Source organism: Dendrobium catenatum, unplaced genomic scaffold, assembly GCF_001605985.2.
Source record: "Dendrobium catenatum unplaced genomic scaffold, ASM160598v2 fragScaff_scaffold_621, whole genome shotgun sequence".
Taxonomy (NCBI): Eukaryota; Viridiplantae; Streptophyta; class Magnoliopsida; order Asparagales; family Orchidaceae; genus Dendrobium; species Dendrobium catenatum.
Genome location: NW_021319083.1, coordinates 30391597 through 30412409, shown reverse-complemented (window position 1 = coordinate 30412409; position 20813 = coordinate 30391597). Strand labels below are relative to the sequence as shown.

At 36.1% G+C, this 20813-nt stretch overlaps 1 protein-coding gene across 1 annotated transcript; it reads left to right on the top strand.

The window, feature by feature from the left end:
* The first annotated feature begins 2750 nt into the window (after window positions 1-2750).
* LOC110096384 (acetyl-coenzyme A synthetase, chloroplastic/glyoxysomal) lies at window positions 2751-19472 on the top strand. Its single transcript, XM_020822304.2, has 18 exons — window positions 2751-3568; window positions 3755-3898; window positions 3980-4135; window positions 4223-4345; window positions 4436-4604; window positions 7534-7616; window positions 7911-8012; window positions 8092-8180; window positions 8303-8393; window positions 8736-8849; window positions 12366-12442; window positions 12531-12609; window positions 12848-12916; window positions 12992-13167; window positions 17319-17375; window positions 17506-17596; window positions 17676-17774; window positions 19082-19472. Exons 1-18 carry the CDS (start codon window positions 3158-3160, stop codon window positions 19295-19297), a joined length of 2346 nt encoding a protein of 781 aa, XP_020677963.1. The 5' UTR covers window positions 2751-3157; the 3' UTR covers window positions 19298-19472.
* Window positions 19473-20813: the final 1341 nt, after the last annotated feature.

Genomic DNA, 20813 nt, shown 5'->3' with positions numbered 1-20813 from the left:
TCATTGTAATATTTGCTTTAAATCTTATTAGTTAATTTTTTATTATTCTAATGTTTATATTGTTATCACATGTTTCATGAAATTAATAATAGAACTATATGTAATTATTAATATTAAAAAATCAATAAAAGTAATTTTATATACAAAAGATAAGATCAAAAAAATAATATATAGAAACTTTACTTTGATGAATTGAAATTTGTTTCCCTTTTTTTCTACATATATCTTAGTGATACTTAGGTTTCATATAACTAAATCATTGAGTTCAAATTCTCTTGGCTGAATGTGAGGAGAGGTTATTACGTGCGAACTCTGGATGTGTCCGAAAGTCAATCCGGATGCGTCACATCACCAAATGCACTGTGTATTAGGTGAATGGGGCGTCTGGATTAGCCTTCGAACGCGTTCAGACACCGCACGTAATAATTTTTCGAATGTGAGGTAGGATGATAATTGTATCAAATATATAATGTGATTGCTTCAACTACAAATGTTAGGTGATTATCACATCTTTTTAGAAGTTGTTGTTTAGAGCGCTAATAATAATAAGGGGTAACTCATTTGTAAATTTCCTTTTTAGAACTCCTAGGTTAAATTTGTTGGCTACCTCAAATTTTTTGTTACTTTGTGCTTGTTGTTGGCCTAGCCACCAGCGCTTCGCAGCGCTTAGCTTCACCATTTAACAAAAACAACCAGAGATACTCTTCTCTCTAGAGGATATTGTATACTGTCAAAGGTCTTCTCTAACATCATCAATAAATCTTCTGCAACCCTAAGCTCAATAATACCCTTGAATTTCGAAGGCTTCAACATCAATACACTATAGATATCGATCCGCATCCTCAATCTTACCAGAAGAACACTAGGCCTTGCACATCAGCTATGCTACCAAACCATCAAACTGTGACATCATATTCCCTTATGATTTTCATTTAGTACTCGTGGCCCCTCGGCCTTCCAATGCTCTCAAGATGTACAAATGCATAGTTAAACATAAATGGAACTATTTATAGAACTATTGAGATTTTCTTTACGAGCAACATTGTAGTAGTCAGACCCAATATGTAGCTAAAATTTAATGATTTAAAATTCTACCAAATTACTAGAGATTAAGCAGAATTATATTTTGGGGGTTTAATTATTCCATGCTACTATTTTTTAATGCCTGATTATTTTTCTATAGTTTTAGAAAAGTAGTGTTTCAAAAATATCATACGATAAATTTATTGAAAAATACATAAATATTCAAAACTATATTCTCTATAACATACAAAAGTTATATGGTAAAAATTTTCTCGTTAAAAAGTTACCTTACTTTAAACATCATAAATTTATATTTAAAATGAAGAAAATCTCAAAATGGTATAATTATAAAAAAAATTGAGATAGGTAAAATGCAAACAAATTCCAGAACAGGGTCGCCAACATAAAATGACCCCAAGCAGCTCAAAATTGATTTTTTATCTCTAGAAATCCTCCTCTCTCTCTCTATAGTCGGCTGCTATGATTGGGTGAAATGAGTTGATTTAGTGGAAAAAGATATTTTTATTTTAAATTCAGAACCCAGCACCATAATGCTCGATCTGCCCGTTGCAACAATCCCTTAGTAGGTGTTGGTGTTTTCACTTGACCACAAAAATTTTGTTAGTCTTTCGACACATGAAAACTATTTTTGTTAGTCTTTCAACACATGAAAACTAATGAATGTCACCATGTTCATTAAGAAAAATTATCCTGTTTTAGTTCTTTGGCATTGTTGGATTGAAATATCTTAATTTAGGTGTCAACTTGTGTGGAAATCATATGAAAAAATTATGTATTGGTGGATGCATCATATTTGTGTTTTAGTATGAATACTCATACAAACTTTTGTGTAATTATTGACCATAGTTAATAAGTATATGCATGTAATTGATGGGTAGGGATGTGATATGATCCTCACTTATCAAAGTAAATCAAATAAAAGGCAATTTTATATAGATTATTATGCGGCATGAAAGGTAGCATTCTTTTCTTGACTAAGGACATATATGATTGGGTTTCATTTTATTAAGGGACTGTTTGGTTTGTTGTCTTTAGGGTGTAAAGTATTCTAAATGCAGAGATTTTGAAAATATTGGTGTTTGGTTTGAAGTAAAAAGGAATGAAGGGTGAAAAATGAGCATATTTTTCCAAGCATACCAGCTAGTGTATTTTTAGTGTATTTAGAATTTCTCAGATTTGGGGGATATTCCAAATACAGCGCTAACACACTACCATTGTCATCGTCTTCCAATCACCGCTCAGCACCAGCAGCTACTTCCTTCCACTGCCAGTGTCGGCCAACGGTTACCCCGCCCGCAACTTTTTTGCACTTTACAATGGTAAGTTACTCATAGATAACATATTAAAACCAAAATCATGGATGAATAAGCCGTTGCATAGGATTATATTATCTCAAAATTTGACATCGTCGCAAAAAGTACATACAAATATGTATGATTTGGCACAACAATCATAGTGTTAGTGAGTGGTCGCATATGTGTAAATAAATTAGAGCAAATGTGCTTCGATGTCCGTAGTAGACTACCTCGTAATTGCACACATATAAATGATCCAAGAGTTCTTGAGGTTGAAATCAACATCTTTTAGCTTGAAATTCTAAAATTATGGATAAACCCTAATTAATTTGAATGCTTATATGTACTCATAAGTCCTATAGAAGACCTCAAATTCAAATATATATATATTTTTTATTGAAACCTTAAACTATTCGCAGATCACTCCCATATCTCAGATGACCGGATCAACTGCAACCAGTGAGGCGCCATCTGGTGTAGAGATATTTGTCTGTTAGGTAGCAGGTTAAAGCTACCACTAAATGCAATTGAAATGAATTCCAGCACCAGTTCGATTTCCACTCTCTAACGGCACGTGGAGAGCCAGAACGCCAATCCGTTTCATATCTGTCGTCTAATTAGTTGGATAGTCATGACGATTTGATCTTATCGGCTACATGTTGCATTTTTTTTTCCCTTGATAAATTTAGCTTTTGTCAACTCTCCAGCGATCGTCAAGAGCGGTATTACTGAATCGTCGAAGGAGAAAGAAGCTTTTTTTAGTTTAATTTAATATTATCTGTAACTTTTATGGAGTAGGTTTGACAAATTAGTTGTTGATGGACCATTTCTATTTATATGGATCTGTGATCAGTCCGTTTCCGTCTCCGTCTACATACCTTGCTCCTAAGCGCAAGCCGTATCAGCTCTTCTCCGTCGCTGCGTCGTCTTCTATTGTTTTACTCAGATCCTATTGCTGTTGCCGTGATCGTGGCCTGAGGTGGGTTTTCAGCGGCGGACGCCGGATGGGAATGACTAAGGTGGCGGGATCGACGCCTTCTACACGGAGCATAGCGGGATCTGATCACCTTCGCCATGTTGATTCCATGACCCGCGTACCTTCCGGCGCAGGAAAGATCTCGTACCTCAACGCGGTCGTTCTCGGGGAGGCTCTTGCTTCCGAGGAGAATGATCTTGTGTTCCCCAATCCAGAGTTCTCCGCGCAGGCTCTCGTTTCTTCGCCGGAGCAGGTTTTCTTTTTTTCCTTCTGTCACTCCTTTGGTTGAAAGGCTGTGTGTGTTCAGCTTATTCCTTGTAACCCGACACTGTGGTGCTTTTGAGGCGAAGGTTGATGCGAATTGCGCGAATGTTGTTTTTATTGTTGTTGTTGTTGTTGTTTTCTTTTCCCCTTATGGTTGTCGCATTCTTGCGTTTAGTACGCGGAAATGTATAAGAAATCAATAGAGGATCCGGCTGGTTTCTGGTCGGAAATTGCAACTCAGTTCTACTGGAAGAGGAAGTGGGATCCAGAAGTCTTCTCGGAGAATCTTGATGTGAGGAAGGGGAATGTGAAGATAGAGGTCAGTCTTAGTTGTAATTGTTAATTTGGTCTTTGAGACTGATTTGTTTTTATACATTTGTTCTGCTGATGTGGTTTGCAGTGGTTTATAGGAGGCGTCACCAATGTCTGCTATAATGCTTTGGATAGAAACATTGATGTGGGGAATGGTGACAAGGTTGCAATCTTATGGGAAGGAAATGAGCCAGGTCAGGATGGGAAGCTGACTTATAGGGAGCTTCTGGAGAAGGTTTGCCAGGTGTGAGCATTCCCTTAACTGAATCACTTTTAATATTATACTGTATTTCTTCAAAAAATTTACTGTCTTCTCTCCGTGCCGAATTAGCTGTCCAATTACTTGAAAGATGTAGGCGTTAGAAAGGGTGATACAATTGTGATCTACTTGCCAATGTTGATGGAACTCCCAATTTCTATGTTGGCTTGTGCCCGAATTGGTGCCGTGCATTCGGTATTTTCCTAAGCTTGTGTCTGCTAATTCAGGTTTCTTATGTTGAATATTGTGATACTAGGTGATCTTGTTAATGTTTTCTCTCTTCAGGTTGTATTTGCTGGTTTTTCTTCAGAGTCTCTATCCCAAAGGATCATGGATTGCAAGCCCAAAGTTGTGATAACATGCAATGGGGTGCGTAGGGGATCTAAAGCACTTGCACTAAAAGACATCGTGGATAGTGCACTGGTGGAATGCACCAAAAATGGCTTCTCTGTTGGTATGATAGTCTAAATCACTCTCTATTCTCATTGAACTACATACCTTGAGTTTATGATGCTGATTTTGATAATTTTACCTGTGGCTGAGCCAACCTTTTTTTTCCCAACTTTCATTGAGGTTGCTATTTTTCAGCATCCCTAGAATCAGCATAGTGATAACATTGTAAAATTATAGCGTCATGGATGAAATTTAAAGTCCAATATAACTTAATTATTATATTATTCTCTTCCACAAGCTATCAGTGATGCAGGACTATGTAAATGAAACGCAATTTAACTCAAAAGGATTCTGCGCAACTTGTGATTAGAATAATTCTAGAACAAAATTACTAGGGAATTCAAATAATGATTCAAAACGATTATGGGTTATCCGCTTAGGTTTAAATCACATGCTGAGAGCTTTGAAACTTCCAAAATAAATAGAAAAACAACACAACAAATAGTAGTAGTTTTCAAAATAATCCCTAGTCTAACAATGAGAATTGGAAAGCATAGAGGTGCACTCCAACGTATGTTTACTAAGCTTAAGCAAGAGCAATATGGAGGAGTCCGTCGTGACTGCAATCAAATCAGGAGAATTTAGACTAGAAGGTATAAGATGCATGAGAGAAGAAAAACCTTTGTCAAGGGTTGGTGAAGATCCTCCACTCGACTCCTTCGAAGTGCTCGTCAATGGCTTCCACCAAGGTGTCTAGAATCCGCTCCAAGTTGTCTTCGACGGTGTGATCAATCCTGGGGTTCACGTCGAAGAAGGTCGATCGTAGGATGTCGGTGAAACCGTCGTCGTCCCAAGCTATGCCGTATTCAGTTTCTGGATCCGCCATTCATGGATGCTCTGTGGTTAAAACTCCTCACACTTGATGATGCTCTAGAGACTAGTCGAAGAGAAAGAAATTTCTCTGATAATTTTGTTGGTGAGAGAGCCCAAAACCAAAACCTGAAATAAGTTTCAGATTTCTGTGAATAGAGGAGGAGTTTGGAGAGAATCCCAAGAAAGGAGCCTGAGAGAATTAGGCCAGTAGCAATCAGGTTTTGGAAATCTTTCCAAAGGAATAAGCTGCACTTATGGAGAGATTTCAAAAGCAATTTAATAAAGGAGAGGGGGCGGCTGTATATGAAGTGGGAGGTGGATTTGTTTCTTAATTCCCACGTCAGGTTTTAGGAAAGAAGTTAATATTTGGCCCTGTGGAGAATTCGGCTGCGAAGATCTGGGAAATATTTCTAAAAGAAAGAGAAGCTTAGTGTTTAGGAAAGATTTCCTAAACTAAGGCCAAAGGGGAAAGGGGGCCGGCGGCAGTAATGGATGGGAGGGAGTGGGGTAATTGCTCATTGCTTGCTTGTTTGGGAATTTTAAATTTGGAAAGGGAATTTTAAAATCCCAATCAATGTCAAATTGATTTAACGTGAGGTTTAATGACTTTCCTAAAATAGACTTTTATATTAGAAAATATGTTGAATTTCAAATCACTTGGATTTGAATTAAAATATAAACCTAAATATATTTAATATATATTAGGAAATAAATGAAAGAAAAGTGGGAATTCGATAGGGAAAAAAAAGGGAAAGGTGGCTGGCGGCTAGGGCCTATGGCCGGCGGTCAAGAGATGGCCGGGTGAAGGAGGCTGGCGACTATGGGGAGAATTTTTGGGGAGTTTTATGAGGGAAGAAGTAGGGAATTTGGTGGAGGAATTGGATGTGACGACGACGAGTAAATGTGGTCGGTAAGAGAAGATGAAAATACAAAGATCAAATCACAAACCCGGCTGTCTCCAAGGTTGGTGGGTGATACGATCTCCCTCTCCTAGGGAACTCTCTCCATTAGAACTCTCAAGCTCTCTCAAAACTCATGCGAGAAGAAATTGTAATAAGCAATCATTCATTCACCTCAAAAGAAAATAAGGAGGGCTATATAAAGCCTCATACAAAGGACTCAAAACAAAAAGACACAAATGCCCCTTGGGCTTACATACAACATCCCTTCATAAGAGTGTACAACGGGAAAACAAGATGACACCTAAGCAAATAAGAAAATACATGAATAAATAAATAACACAAATGACTCAGAAATATAAAGACTCGATCGTGGCCGTAGATCGGCGGCCACGTCTTTGATAAACCTTTCACGATCTGATGTCCCCATCAATCAGATTGGTTTATTTTGGCTAGACGGTGGAATTAGTAGCGTTTCATGCTGGCCTGCATTATTTTACCAGCACTTAATTTTGACTTTCTGGATAATTACATGATGCCATTTTTTTTAATGGAGGCTAGATCTTCTACTGTAAGTTTGTGGATTTCCTTAATTCTCATATAAAAAGTAAAATTCTTCATGTAAGGGTGTTTAATTATAGGTTAATCTTGATGCCATGAAATGTGAAAAGCAAAAATTGTTGAGTGCTATATTTGGTCAATATTCAAGCATGAACTATCACAAAGCAACGTATAAATGATTGCAGCTCTTGTCAGTAAATTAGATGTTAGTTTTTTTTTTTTTTTTTGCATTATTTATAGAATGATTATTTATATTGTAGAAAATTGTCTAACTATAAGCAACCACCATCTTCTTTTAAGCTTTACTCACCTTTGTGGATATATGCTAAATGTCATTGCATGATGATTCTACGTTTCTTTCTGTGCATGCATTGATCGGTTATACTTTGTGATTCTTCAATTAATATATCAACTTTTTACATTTCTTTTTAGATGTTTGATTTCCTGTTTGAGGTTGCTGATATTTTGTGTACTTGACAAAGGATGTTGATGTTTGTTCTGGTTCATCATCATAAGGCAATGCTTAATATTTTTGTGTAATTTCTAGCTATTTTAATGCAATAATCTAATAACTATCTGTGACTTCTATTTTGCCATTTTTTAGGTTATGCGTCATTATTTTTACTTAGCATTTTTGTGTACCTTACACATGAGCAGGTTTATGTCTGACATATGAAAACCAGTCAGCTATGAGTAGAGAAGCAACAAAATGGCAAGATGATAGAGATGTATGGTGGCAGGTTGGTGAATTTATTCACTTGATATTGACACACGGGAATATGCCGTTGGAATGCCCATATTTGTCCATGTATTCATAATTATTTAGTTGAAGTCCAACTATTTGATTTCTTCCAAATTAATATTTATTTTCCGGGGTGGTTGGTCTGTTTTTTAAAACTTTTCTCCTGATAGAGCAGTTGGTATAGTTTAACATTTGCTCTTGCAATTTAGCGGCTGGTCCAACCTATGTAAATATGCATATCCTCACTCTATTGTACCTATAACTGGTCTCTACTCTTTTGAATGTCTTCCAGGATGTAGTTCCAAAATTTCCAACCAAATGCGAAGTAGAGTGGGTTGAATCTGAAGATCCACTATTTCTCTTGTACACTAGCGGGAGCACTGGAAAGCCTAAGGTGGTATCCTGATGGTTTCTTGAGCTGCAGCCTTTCACTTCGGATGAAAACAAAGTTGATAATTCGGTTTTGTATGCAGGGCGTATTGCACACAACTGCGGGCTATATGGTATACACGGCAACAACATTCAAATACGCTTTTGACTACAAGCCATCAGACATATACTGGTTTCTTAACATTCCTCTACTATTGCTCAACTCTTGTTAATGCACCTCTGAAGCATTTTCGTTGAGTCTGCTGCTACTTTTCCCAACGCCCTTTTTCCAAACTTCCCATCTTCCAATTTCAGGTGTACTGCTGATTGTGGTTGGATTACTGGGCACAGCTATGTGACATATGGACCTCTATTAAATGGAGCAACTATTATTGTTTTTGAAGGGGTAGTCTTCTCACTGAAAATTTTCTAGTGCAGTAGTTCTGTTGTAAAAATCATCTTTTGCAGAAAAAATAATCCAACTTCTACTGCCTAATGTTTTAAGAAAGTATGTTGTACATAAAGAACTTTGTATTTGTTGGTTCAAACTGTTATTTGTTTTTTTTTTCTTATATCACTAACATGAATTTATAGCACATAGTTTAGATGGTCTCATGGTTTCATTGTAATACACGAAATCATCCTAGCTTTCTTCTTTAATATGTGTAACATAAACCGTTGGAGTACTCCTGTAATCATGTGTCCGTTTCTCCATTGGATGTTTGACCTTATTCATGTAATTCTGTAGGCACCAAATTACCCTAACCCTGGACGTTGCTGGGACATCGTTGATAAATATAAGGTGTCACTTTTCTACACTGCCCCAACTTTGGTGCGTTCTTTGATGCGTGATGGCGACGAGGTAAAAAGCTCATGATATCATTCAGAATACCTGTTCCTGGTGGTTTACTTTTCCATTTAAATTATTAAGCTACTATTTTTAATAGTCTAGTATGGTAAATACACATGCATGATGAAGTTTTATCGAACAGCCAAGTTTGAGGGATAAAAGCGTACTTCTCATTTCATCTGTCATTTTGTTCTAGATTTCTTGAATTATAAATAAGGGAAAAAGAATTGCAAAGAGGGCATCATGGTTATTTGTATAAGAGCCAAGCTATGTTTTAAGTCTGGAGAAATAGAGATATAAGATAGGAAAGTTAAGTGAATGAGAACAAGGGATTTTGATCAAGTTTGTTGTATAAAGAGTGAATGTAATAAGATCTTAATTAAGATCAACGCATCAAGGAAATATGCAAATTTTATTTTGCAAAATTATTAGATGAGATGTTCAAGGAATCAATTTTAAGAGTAAATGAATAGAACCAGGTAGTATACTTTAAATTAATCTAATGAAGTGAAGTTGAGCTATTCTTTAAGAAGATTTAGGTTCAAAGGAGACACTTTTTGAGATGTAGATAGTTATGAGATATATTGGAGTAATTTGGTTGCAAATATTTTTGTCTAGATAGGAAGATTAAGAGGATATTTATGTTTCCATAATTAAGCAGATATATTGGATAGTATTATTCATCTGAAAATAAAAATTTGTAGCCATAAAATTAAGTTATGTGAGGAGGTAATGGTAACATAGATTAGAAAGCTCATATCAATATTAGAAAATTAATTTGGTTTTATGCCAGTAACATGGTCTATAGAGTCAAATTTTTATGCGAAAGTTGTAAACATTATTTTAACAAATTAGAGACAGAGTCCAGTGGCTGAGATACTAGAGAGAAGGGCATCATAGACATCCATCGAAGAAGAGTCAAAACCACAACATATAATCTAGAATAAACCTAGTACCACTATACATTTGTCTCCTTATACTAAATTGGTCTAGGAATTATAATGCTGAAGCTTAACAAATAGTATAATTTTGAAGTTTCCTTCAAGATTTAAGAAACCAAATCCAGGGATTGACGAGACTGGGGTTTCCATAGATGGAAGCTTTCATGAATGCATGGGATTAGGGTTTTTTTAGAATTTCAAGAATTATGGGTTCTATATGAAAGCTAATAAAAATTATGCAAGATAAAAAGAATATAATGTAAATTGGAGAAAGATTAGTTTACCATACTGTATTTTGATCCCAAACCCTAATTAGGGTTTCTATCATTCGAGACTTTTTCCCTTGTGATTTTCTCTCTGTGTGTAATGGAAGTAGTACTTCCTTGACGTAGTAGAGAGAGAGAGAGAGATCAAACCTATGGTGTTTGTGACTTTGTGTCACTCAAATGCTTTGGGATTGTGATACATCTTGGTATTCAAAATAATAAAATACTCCAAGAGATTCAACACAACAACATATTTTTATTGATAGAAAACTAAATACGAACGAAAGAAGATATAATGGTCCTCTTTTGAGAGGAGTACATTCTCTCTCAAACCCTAGACGCCGCTAGGATCCCTCACACAAGAGAACTACAACACTCAAAATAAAATTCTGCAAAAGAATAAAATAAACCTTAACTTTAGATTTAAATAAGCTTCCTCCTTCCCTCCTAAATCAGCCTCCTTCCTAATATGTTTCCCTCTATTTGAAATTCAATTAGGAAAGGATTTCCCAATCGATTATCTTCTAACATAATATTTTAATTCTCTGTTGGTCCCCACCTCCTCAATTGATTCCCCCTCTCTGTCTGTCGGCCCTGCCTGGGTCGAAGTTTGCTGGACCAGGCAGTCCAGTGGCTCCCGGGTTCGCTTGGTGTGAACCCCTGTTGCTTCCACCATATCAATGCTCCCCCAAAAGTCCCACCTTGTCCTCAAGGTGGAATATGCAGAGAACTACTGTTGCATAATCTGGTAGGACTTTCACATGACCTTGTGCTCCAGTCGGCCCTTCCACATGATCAACACTTCTTTGCGTCACGTTACTCCCGGTCTCACTCCTTTGACATTTAATGGTTCCAATAGCACTCCCATTTGTCAAGGTTGGGGAAAGTGTAGAGGAAGGAATATGCTGTCCTATCACTTGCGGCAAATGTGACACATGAAAATCCGGATGGATGGTTGCCGATGGTGGTAACTGTAGGCGATAAGCCACGACTCATATGCGCTCCACTATCTCGTTGGGACCAAAATATCGGGAGGATAACTTATCATTCTATTTCCATGCCAGGGTTTTTTGCCTGTAGGGATGAAGCTTTAAGTAAACCTTGTCCCCCACCTTGAATTGTATGTCTCGCCTGTGCGCATCTGTCTTATTTTTCATAATTTGTTGAGTTCTCAACAAATGTATCTTCAGCTCCCCCAAGATCATGTCTCTATTCTCCAAGTATTATTCTACTGAAGCCATCGGTGTGCCACCTTGTCCATAGTATATCAAGCAAGGTGGATCTCGTCCGTATAACACTTTGAACCATGTAGTATGTGCTGCCGAATGATAAGATGTGTTATAATAATACTATGTCCAAGCCAACCATTTGGCCTACAACTTAGGTGTATTCGATATAAAGCACTGCATATAGGTCTCCACACTACGATTGACTAGCTCTATCTGTCCATCCGTCTGAGGATGACAAGCAGTGCTTCTTTTAAGGACGATCCCCTGCATTTTGAACAATTCCTTCTAGAACTGGCATAGGAAGATCTTGTCCCTATCTGATATAATTGATTATAGGATTCCATGTAGTTTCACACTTCCCTCATAAAAAGCATTGCTACTGATATTGATGTATAGGGTGATGAAGGGGGATGAAATGAGCATATTTACTTAACCGGTCCACTACCACCAGTATCGTCATGTAAGCTTTTGACTTAGGCAGCCCTTCTATAAAATTCATGGTCATCTCCTCCTACACCTTTTATGGTAGAGCTAACGACTGGAGGAGCCCTCCGACTATTCATATATGTCCAATTTAATCCTAAAGTATCACATTTCTCCAATTTAAGTCTTCATTATAGAAAATTGTTCCCAAATGATCCTTGAGAAACATTTGAGATCAATTATGTATAGTCGATAAACTAAATGGGGATCAATTTTATTTTCTAATTTTAGTCAATTTCTATCAGATGGATCATTTAGGATCAATTTTGTATAATCGACGGATTAAAATGGGAAATGTGATACTATGAGAATTAATTGACCACACGAATAGGTGGGGAATTATTTTGAGTTTTTTCTCTATTATTTTCACATCACACACGCATGTGAGCAAGAGTGCCTGTAACATAATCAATGCAAGAAGCTACTTTTTTTATAGTATGTTAAAATATATTACATCTGCATGGTATATTATATATATATATATATATATATATATATATCATCATTTTGAATGAAAGAAAATTAAGACCAAGAACTATGTGCAAGAGTTATTGAACACTAATGTTGTATTAACAATTATTGATAAGCTTTTTCTATATTTTCTTGCAGTACGTGACTCGTTACTCTCGCAAATCATTGCGTGTTCTAGGAAGTGTGGGGGAGCCCATCAATCCAAGTGCATGGAGGTTCATACCATCCATACTAGATTCATTAATTTGTCAAATCTCTTTTGTGATGACATTGAAAGTAGGATTAATTTTTTTCATTGTGAAGGTGGTTTTTTAATGTTGTCGGTGATGCACGGTGTCCCATATCAGATACTTGGTGGCAAACTGAGACTGGCGGTTTTATGGTAACATTCTAATGATTTACTTGATTTTATGAATATCATTTATTATGTCTTATTATTTTTAATTTTTTACCTAGTTTTCATATGGTTTACTTTATCCTTCCGAATTCAAATGGAATTGCAAATTGGTGTAGAATAATTTTGTATTTTTCTTGTATAATTGTAGAAATAATTATCTTTTGTGTAGATCACCTAGTGGGATAAAGGCTTGATGTCGTTGTTGTTATTGTTGTTGTTGTAGATCACTCCTTTACCAGGTGCATGGCCACAAAAACCTGGTTCGGCAACATTTCCATTTTTTGGGGTGCAGGTATGCACGACCCACACATCCTGCACAAGCATAAATTTCGATTGCTTTGTTACTGGAAATTTTTTTCTCATGCAGGCAGTAATAGTTGATGAGAAAGGGATTGAGATTGAAGGGGAGTGTAGTGGCTACCTTTGCATCAAGAAATCATGGCCTGGAGCCTTCAGAACGCTCTATGGTGACCATGAGAGATACGAGACCACATATTTTAAGCCATTCCTAGGATATTATTTCTCGGGCGATGGCTGTAGCAGGTTACACTTTTCATAGTGAATTATGCCTGATGCATCTATAGCTTTTTCTTTCTATTGCAAAATAAGAGAAATCGAATTCAATCACTGAGAGAAAAATTAAAAGAAAATAGAAAAAGAAGATAAACAAAGAAAAGAAAATTTTTATACAAATTTACCCGATTAATGCTATGTCTTGTTATCATGATTGCAGATTTCATTTCAATTTTATCGTAGATAATTATAATTCTAATTCCTCTTATGCAAACATATGCAATGTCTTCCTCTTTATAAATAAAAATAGAATACCTGAGGAATATAATAAAATTCCCAAGCGCTCCCATAAATATTGTATCCCATGATTAAATCTACATATTGCATTTTCTTCATAGAGCAAGAATCCTCTTTATAAATAAAAATAGAATACCTGAGGAATATAATAAAATTCCCAAGCGCTCCTAAAGAAACAACCCATAAATATTATATCCCATGATTAAATCTACATATTGCAAGAATTAGGCACCATAACACTGATTTATTGAAGAAAAAACAAAACATTTCTTATTGGGCAATCTATTTATTTTCTTAGATAGATATGTAAATGAGTGGATAAGTTCCTCCTATGACTTAAGCTCAACTTCACTACTTAGGAATGAACTTGAACTCTGAATTGAGCCCAACCGAATAGTTTGGGCTCCTGTTGACCTCAATTTGACAAGTTTGAATACATTCATTGAGCTTCTGGGGTTGAATGTGGCAGAGCAGAAAAAGTGCAGATATTTGTCCCAGGAGGAAAGGGAGTAGTGATGGAGTTACTTGCGATTGTTTGGCTGCTGCTTAGTTTGAGGAGGAGAAAAAAAGACAGCGGCTGCTTCTATCAACGGTTGAGCTTGTATATCAGATTGGTGAATAGAGCAGATTTTATTTAGTTTTGATGAATAGGTTAGAGGAAGATAAGGAGGAAAATAAGGTTACGATAAGATATGATGAATTAGACTAGGATAAGGGGATTGAAAGAGGAAGGAGAAAAAAAAATAGGGAGAGCTGGAGGGGTGAATGGGGTGGCATGACAGATTGACAGATTGTTTCAGGAAAATGTTTTTAGTGTTTTTGATGAAATTTCCATATAAACTCATTCAAGCGCGCAATTTTAAAATATGCCTCTTCTCCAGCTTTAGAATAGAGGAGCCAACTTGCTGGGTCGTTGAGTTGTAGTGGGCTTAAATAATTTTTTTTTCCATCATGAACTCGGCTTGCTGACTTAAAATGCCACTGTTATGGTTGTGTTATTGAGCCAGCTCATGAGCTGGCTTGATTCTCTCTGATTTCTATTTCTAGCGTATTCGGGTATATTCCCTTGAGATTTATGTTGACTGGAATAAAACAAGTCCCTATCAAATCTCTTCTTCGTTATCCATAGAGTATGTTTCATTTGAGCTTGCAATCTCTCGGGTTACATCTTTTCATTGTGAGGATGTACCTTGGTGTATGCTTTTTGCTTATGATATTCTTCTTGTTGATAAGACTAGAGAGTGAGTTGAATGAAAATTTGAATTATGGAGGTTAACCTTAGAGTCTAAAGGTTCTCGTTTGAGTAGATCTAAAATCTAATTTATGGAGTGTAAATTTAATAGTAATAGATCTAGTGATGGGATTGTGATGTTGGTTGATCAAGTCAATAAATGAGTGTATGTTTTAGATATCTCGGATCTATTGTTCAAAGCGATAGTGAAATAGATGGGGATATTATTAGTATAATTCAATTTGAAAGGTTGAAGTGGAGGAATGCATGCATTATGACATAGAATGTTGGCCATTAAAAGATAAACATAAAATTAAGTGTTTCAGAGATGAGGATGCGTAGGTGGATGAGTGGTTTTACACTTAGAGATAAAATCTAAAACGAGTATATACATGAAAAAGTTGGAGTAGCTCCAATGGAAAATTCGATTAGAGAGAGTCGTCTTAAATGATTTGGTCACAGAAAACTCCAGCCTTTGTCAAGAAAGGTAAAGGTAGACTGATGCAGGACTAAAATGTTTTTTAAATAGATGCGTTAAAAATTGCACGATTTCTTGACTAAGCAAGTAAGATTAAAACTGTTTGCAATCAAAACGACAATAGAAAACAAATGAGAGGTGCTTACATTTAGGCTAAGTCACATGCCAAGCACTTGGAGAATCAAAACAAGTTTTAGAAATTCAATAACATGCAAAGTAAATAGCCTTTAACAAAATCTCTAATATAACAATTAGATTAGAAGCATAGAAAGTGCACTCAATCATACGTTTACTAAGCTTTGGCAATGGCAAAACAAAATCCTATGTTTACTAAGCTTAGACATAAGGCGAAACTCGGCTCCTTGTGGTTCGTCATCACCTACAAGATTAGGGGATTAGAAAGGTAATTGAAGACGGGGAGAAGTTCACCTTAGTCAAAGTCCGGAAACAAGTAGTCGAGATGTTGAAGAAGTTCGTCGTTGCTTCCTTGAAGGTTCAACTTAGAGAGAAAGAAGTTTCTCTAGTGTGAATTGTTGAACACACTAGTTGGTACTTCCTTTGAAGGTTTCTATGGAGAGAGAGGAACTCATCTTGCAAATTCCAAAGGGAAAGAGGGGGATAGATGGCGGGCCATAGGTGGGGAACCACACGTTGGCATTAGAGTTAGGTTAGAGGAGAAGAATTAATCAAAATCTGAAGTTTCAATTTCAGATTCGCATGTGGAGGATTTAGGGGCTTGGAATTTGAAATTATTCCAAAGAGAGATGGGAGGAGGTTAATTGATTTCCAATTAGAGAAGAACTCTAATGGAAATAAATTAAATTGTGGGGTCTGGGGAGGTTTCGGCCAAGTAGAGAGGTGGGGAAATTGTAATTGATTCCCTTTAATTTGGGATTTAGGAACGAATTTCCTACTCCCACCCAATAGGGGCCGGCGGCAATCAATGAGATAGGGAGAGATTTTGGGGAGGGATTTGGGTTACTTAATTTGAGATTTAGGAATTAGGAAAGAAATAATTAAATCCTCTTTAATTTGAAATTCAAAAGGGATTTAATTAAGTAACTTTCCTAAAATAGGTTTCCTGAATTAGGAAAGGATCCCAAATTCAAATAAGTTTGAATTTGAAATTAGATCTTCCCAAATTAAGAGAGGATGCTTATGGGAGGTAATCAGGAAATTTGAACTTGGAGGGAGGGGAGGAGTTTAATGAGGTCTTTAATGCTTACTTAAATTATTGAATGAAGTTTGGAAAGAATTATCTCTTCCCATCTTAGTTTATAATTTAAATATGAAGGGATTTAGTAGGTTTCCTAAAATAGGATTTCATAAATTAGGCAACTATTCCAAATTTAAATAAATTTGAATTTAATCATAAATAGAATTATCAAAATCATGAAATCTAATTTAGGAAAGGCGAGGTGGCTCGTAGGGAGGGGAAAGAAGCCAAGGTGGCCGGCGGTGGATGGGTTTGGCCATGGGGAGAGGATGGGGTGGGGGACCTTGGTGGCGGGTGGTGGTGGGGCTAGATGGCCGGAGGCTTAGGGTTTCGGGAGAACCCTTGGCCGGCGGCTATGGGATGAGGAAAGGATGACAACGAGATAAAGAAGAAGAACCATGAACCCGGCTGTCTCCAAGGTTGGTGGGTGATCCAAATTTTCCTCTCCTAGAGATCTCTCTCTCTCCAAGCACTCTCAAGATCTCCCAAGAACTCAAACAATAGCATAATTTTTTTTTTATCATTCAATCATTAACTTTCAAAGAGAAACATTATGGGCTATAAATAGCCTCGTACATAAGACTCAAAATAAGAAAGACGACAATGCCCTTAGGGCTTACATATGACTTCCCTTAAGCAAGGGGTAAAATAAATACATGAAATAACTCAAAATACATTGACGTGATCATGGCCATAGATCAACGTCCACACCTCTGATATATGATTCATGATCTGATGTCCCCATCATAGACCTAAAAAGTCTTCATTAGACAGTAATAGAAATGAACTTTTTTACTAGATTTAAATGATAATTTGATTCTTAATAAAACCTGATGGAGAAAAAAAAATTCATATAACCGACCCCATGTAGTGAGATAAAGGCTTGATCTAGTTGTTTTTGTTTGTTGGTGTTGTTTGCTCAATTCAGCATTATGATTTAAACTGTCTTGATTCCTTAGGGACAAGGATGGGTATCATTGGCTCACTGGAAGGGTTGATGATGTCATCAATGTTAGGTACTTGCTAAACATACTCAATTAAACATCAAAGCGTGCAACTATTTCATTTGCAAGAAGCGTTTCTGCATCTTATTAGAAGAATCAAGTCTTACAATTCCATTCAGTGCATAGTTGTAAACTTTTGCAGCGGGCATCGCATTGGCACAGCGGAGATTGAGTCTGCACTGGTTTCACATCCCCAGTGTGCAGAGGCTGCTGTTGTTGGTGTTGAACATGAGGTCAAGTATCTTTGTTAGAGGTTTGATTTTACTTGACTCTTTCTATATGCATCTCTTAACGGACCTTGAGCCATTGCAGGTCAAGGGACAGGGCATATATGCTTTTGTTACTTTGGTGGAGGGTGTTCCTTACAGCGAAGAACTGCGGAAGAGTCTTATTTTAATGGTCAGAAATCAGGTAAATTTTTTATTTTACTTTGTTTAGGGTGATTTTAGGATGAATATGCATTAAGTTCTTTTGTCGTTGGGTTAGGATGATGTGTAGAGCTTTTTCTACATGGGTAAGCTAATCAAAGGGTTCTGTCATGCTTGAAGTGGGTATTGATTGGATTGTGATGGAGGGATATGAGGAAACAGGTTTAGTTTTTAGAGGCAGAGTATCTTGCTTTTCTTTGAGATGCTTTTTTCCTTGCGCTTGGACTCTTTTTGCTCCTTGCTTGTTCTCAGAGCTGGAGAGAAACGAAGGTTTTTGTTTGTTGACTTGGACATAAGTTCTGAATCTTTGTTGTCGTAGATATTTAAGTTATTTTATATCCTTTATATTTCATTATTTTATTAGGATTGATCTATTCAGTTCCATTTAGGCTTCGTTCGGGACGGCTTTTTTATGCTTCATAAAGCAGCTTTCTAGTACAAAATTTTAATTTTTGTATTAAAAAACTGCTTTATGAAGCAGTAAGAAAACCGTCCCAAATGAAGCCTTAATTTGCTAGAAGTTTGCCATTTCACGTACCTATAAATATAAAAGTACTTAAACATTTGCATCGTTTGCCTAGTAAAAGACAGAGTGGTTGATTAGTGTGTTTGCACGAGAGAGACTTGAATGATAAAGCTTACATGAGCTTCTATGTAGCCATAAGGGAATATAACAACTCAACGAGGTTATTAGCCACCTAGTGGTTCAATCGAGGAACCTAGGATAATCATTATCCATAAGCATCTTAAATAATAATGAAATAATTAAAAGAATAAATAATTTTCTTAAAGTATTCATGAAAGAGTACCCCTTCCTTTCCTAAGGGAGGCCATGAGGATAAGGATAGCATGATGAATTGCACTTGTCTTTGCAACTTTTGATGCTTGCATATCATTTTTTTTTTATAACTTTTTTTCATCTAGGTTTGAATTTAGTTCTACTTATCCATGGAACTTGGAATATTCTACCATATAGATCAGGTTTTGTCTAAATTGGCTTAACCTTTGGGTTGGATTAGCCCAAGGTAGACAATTTACATGGAACTTACCTTAATGATAGTGACGATGAATATGGGTTTGTTTGTGACGGCTTTCTTACTGCTTCTTAAAATAGTTTTCTAGTAAAAAAACTTATTTTTTGTACTATAAAACTACTTTAAGAAGCAGTAAGAAAGCCGTCCCAACCGAAACCTATATACTTGTATTCTAATTGAATTTGTTATTTCATAATTCAAATATTTGGAATCAACTTAAAAGATAATATTGACCTTTGTAAATGGTTTGTGTCAGATTGGTGCATTTGCTGCTCCAGATAAAATTCATTGGGCTCCTGGGCTCCCAAAAACAAGGAGTGGGAAGATAATGAGAAGGATCCTAAGAAAGATAGCTTCCAGGCAGCTAAATGAGCTTGGTGATACAAGTACACTTGCAGATCCTACTGTGGTTGACCAGCTTATTGCACTCGCAGACATAGGATTTTCAGATGAGCTGCTGCTTCCTCTTTAACTTTTTTTTTTTGCTCTCCATTTTCTGCTATAGCCATGATTATAGATATACAAGCACATAAGTTCAGATACTGCTTTGCATAAATTTGTGAATGTTTATTCAGGAATATTGATTGCCTATCACCACAATAATAAATATACAAGTAGAAGTTCAGATACTATTATGCATAAATTCTTGAACATTTATTCGTCAATATTTGATTGCTTAAAGGAGCATTAACATATTTGTCTTTTTCTGGTGGCGATGCATAGTAATGTCAGCTTTTCAACTTTTCTTTGTTTGGTGGGTGGTTTATTTAGGAGAAATTATTATGTGTGGAGATCGGATGCAGAACATCGTTCGGAGATCAACCAGAATGTGCCACGTTAATAGTACCGAGTGGTAGGGAGCAGTACCGAGTTGCGGTATTGAGCGCTTGGGTGACGTGGCACGTTTTGGTTGATTTTCGGACGGCGTTCCGCATCCGCACAGAATAATTATTTAGTCCAAGGAGAGATGTTTTATTCCATTTGAAGTTTCTACCATTGGGCATTCAAATGTATAATTTAGATTATCCATCAATATATTTAAAATATAATTATGTTTTTAAAAATATTTTATGTAATTTGGTTGTTTGTAAAAAAATTAAGTAGTTTATTTTGTTTGCGTGTAATTGCTTGTAAAGTAAAATCAATATTTGAAATATGATGCTTGCAATGGTCGGGGTGTCGATGATGGTGATTGGTGAGTGGCAGTTGATTGTTGGTGAATCTTCACTTATACAGTATATTAGAATTCGTTTAAATTGGATGATTTTTAAATACATTGAAAATAAAATATGCAAAGAATTATAAATATGTGAATTTTGATATTTGATTATAATTTCAAAAGTGGAGATGTGAGGATTATTGTTTTATAAATAGCTAATATTTTAATATTTAAGTGTTATGCGTGTAACTGTCCAAATTTTTAATAATAAAAAATAGCCCTAATTGCTCGTCGAAAATCTAACTTTTCTCAGAGGAATCTTGGATGGCTCAGCATATAGTGAAATTATTGGATATGGATGCCGTCCAGATGCAAATCATGACGTATCATGCTAACCATTTGTTGTGTACCGTTGCTATGTATCGTTGTGAATCAAGTGACGTGACACATTCTGATTCGCCTTTGGACTGTTCGATGTCCACACAAAATAATCTCTCCAGCATATATGGAAGAAATTTTGGATGAGCATGCTCCGAGTTTTTATTCAAGCAACCTAAATTTCCAAAATTGAGCACAGTCGAGCATCAACTTGAGCTCATTTGCCAAAATGCTGTTCGAGCTAAAGCTCAAGCTAAATTCAAGTATTTATAATGTTCACATTTGATCGGTTTAAAGTTATAATTGTTTGAGCTCAACTCATTTTAGCTGAAACTTTATTTTAGAGAAACTTAAGTAAATTTTAGTTGAAATTGTATTAAAATGCTTGAATTTGAAACTCACTTAAATTAGCTAAAATGCAAATATTTTAAAGAATCTTCGTTTTCTCCTT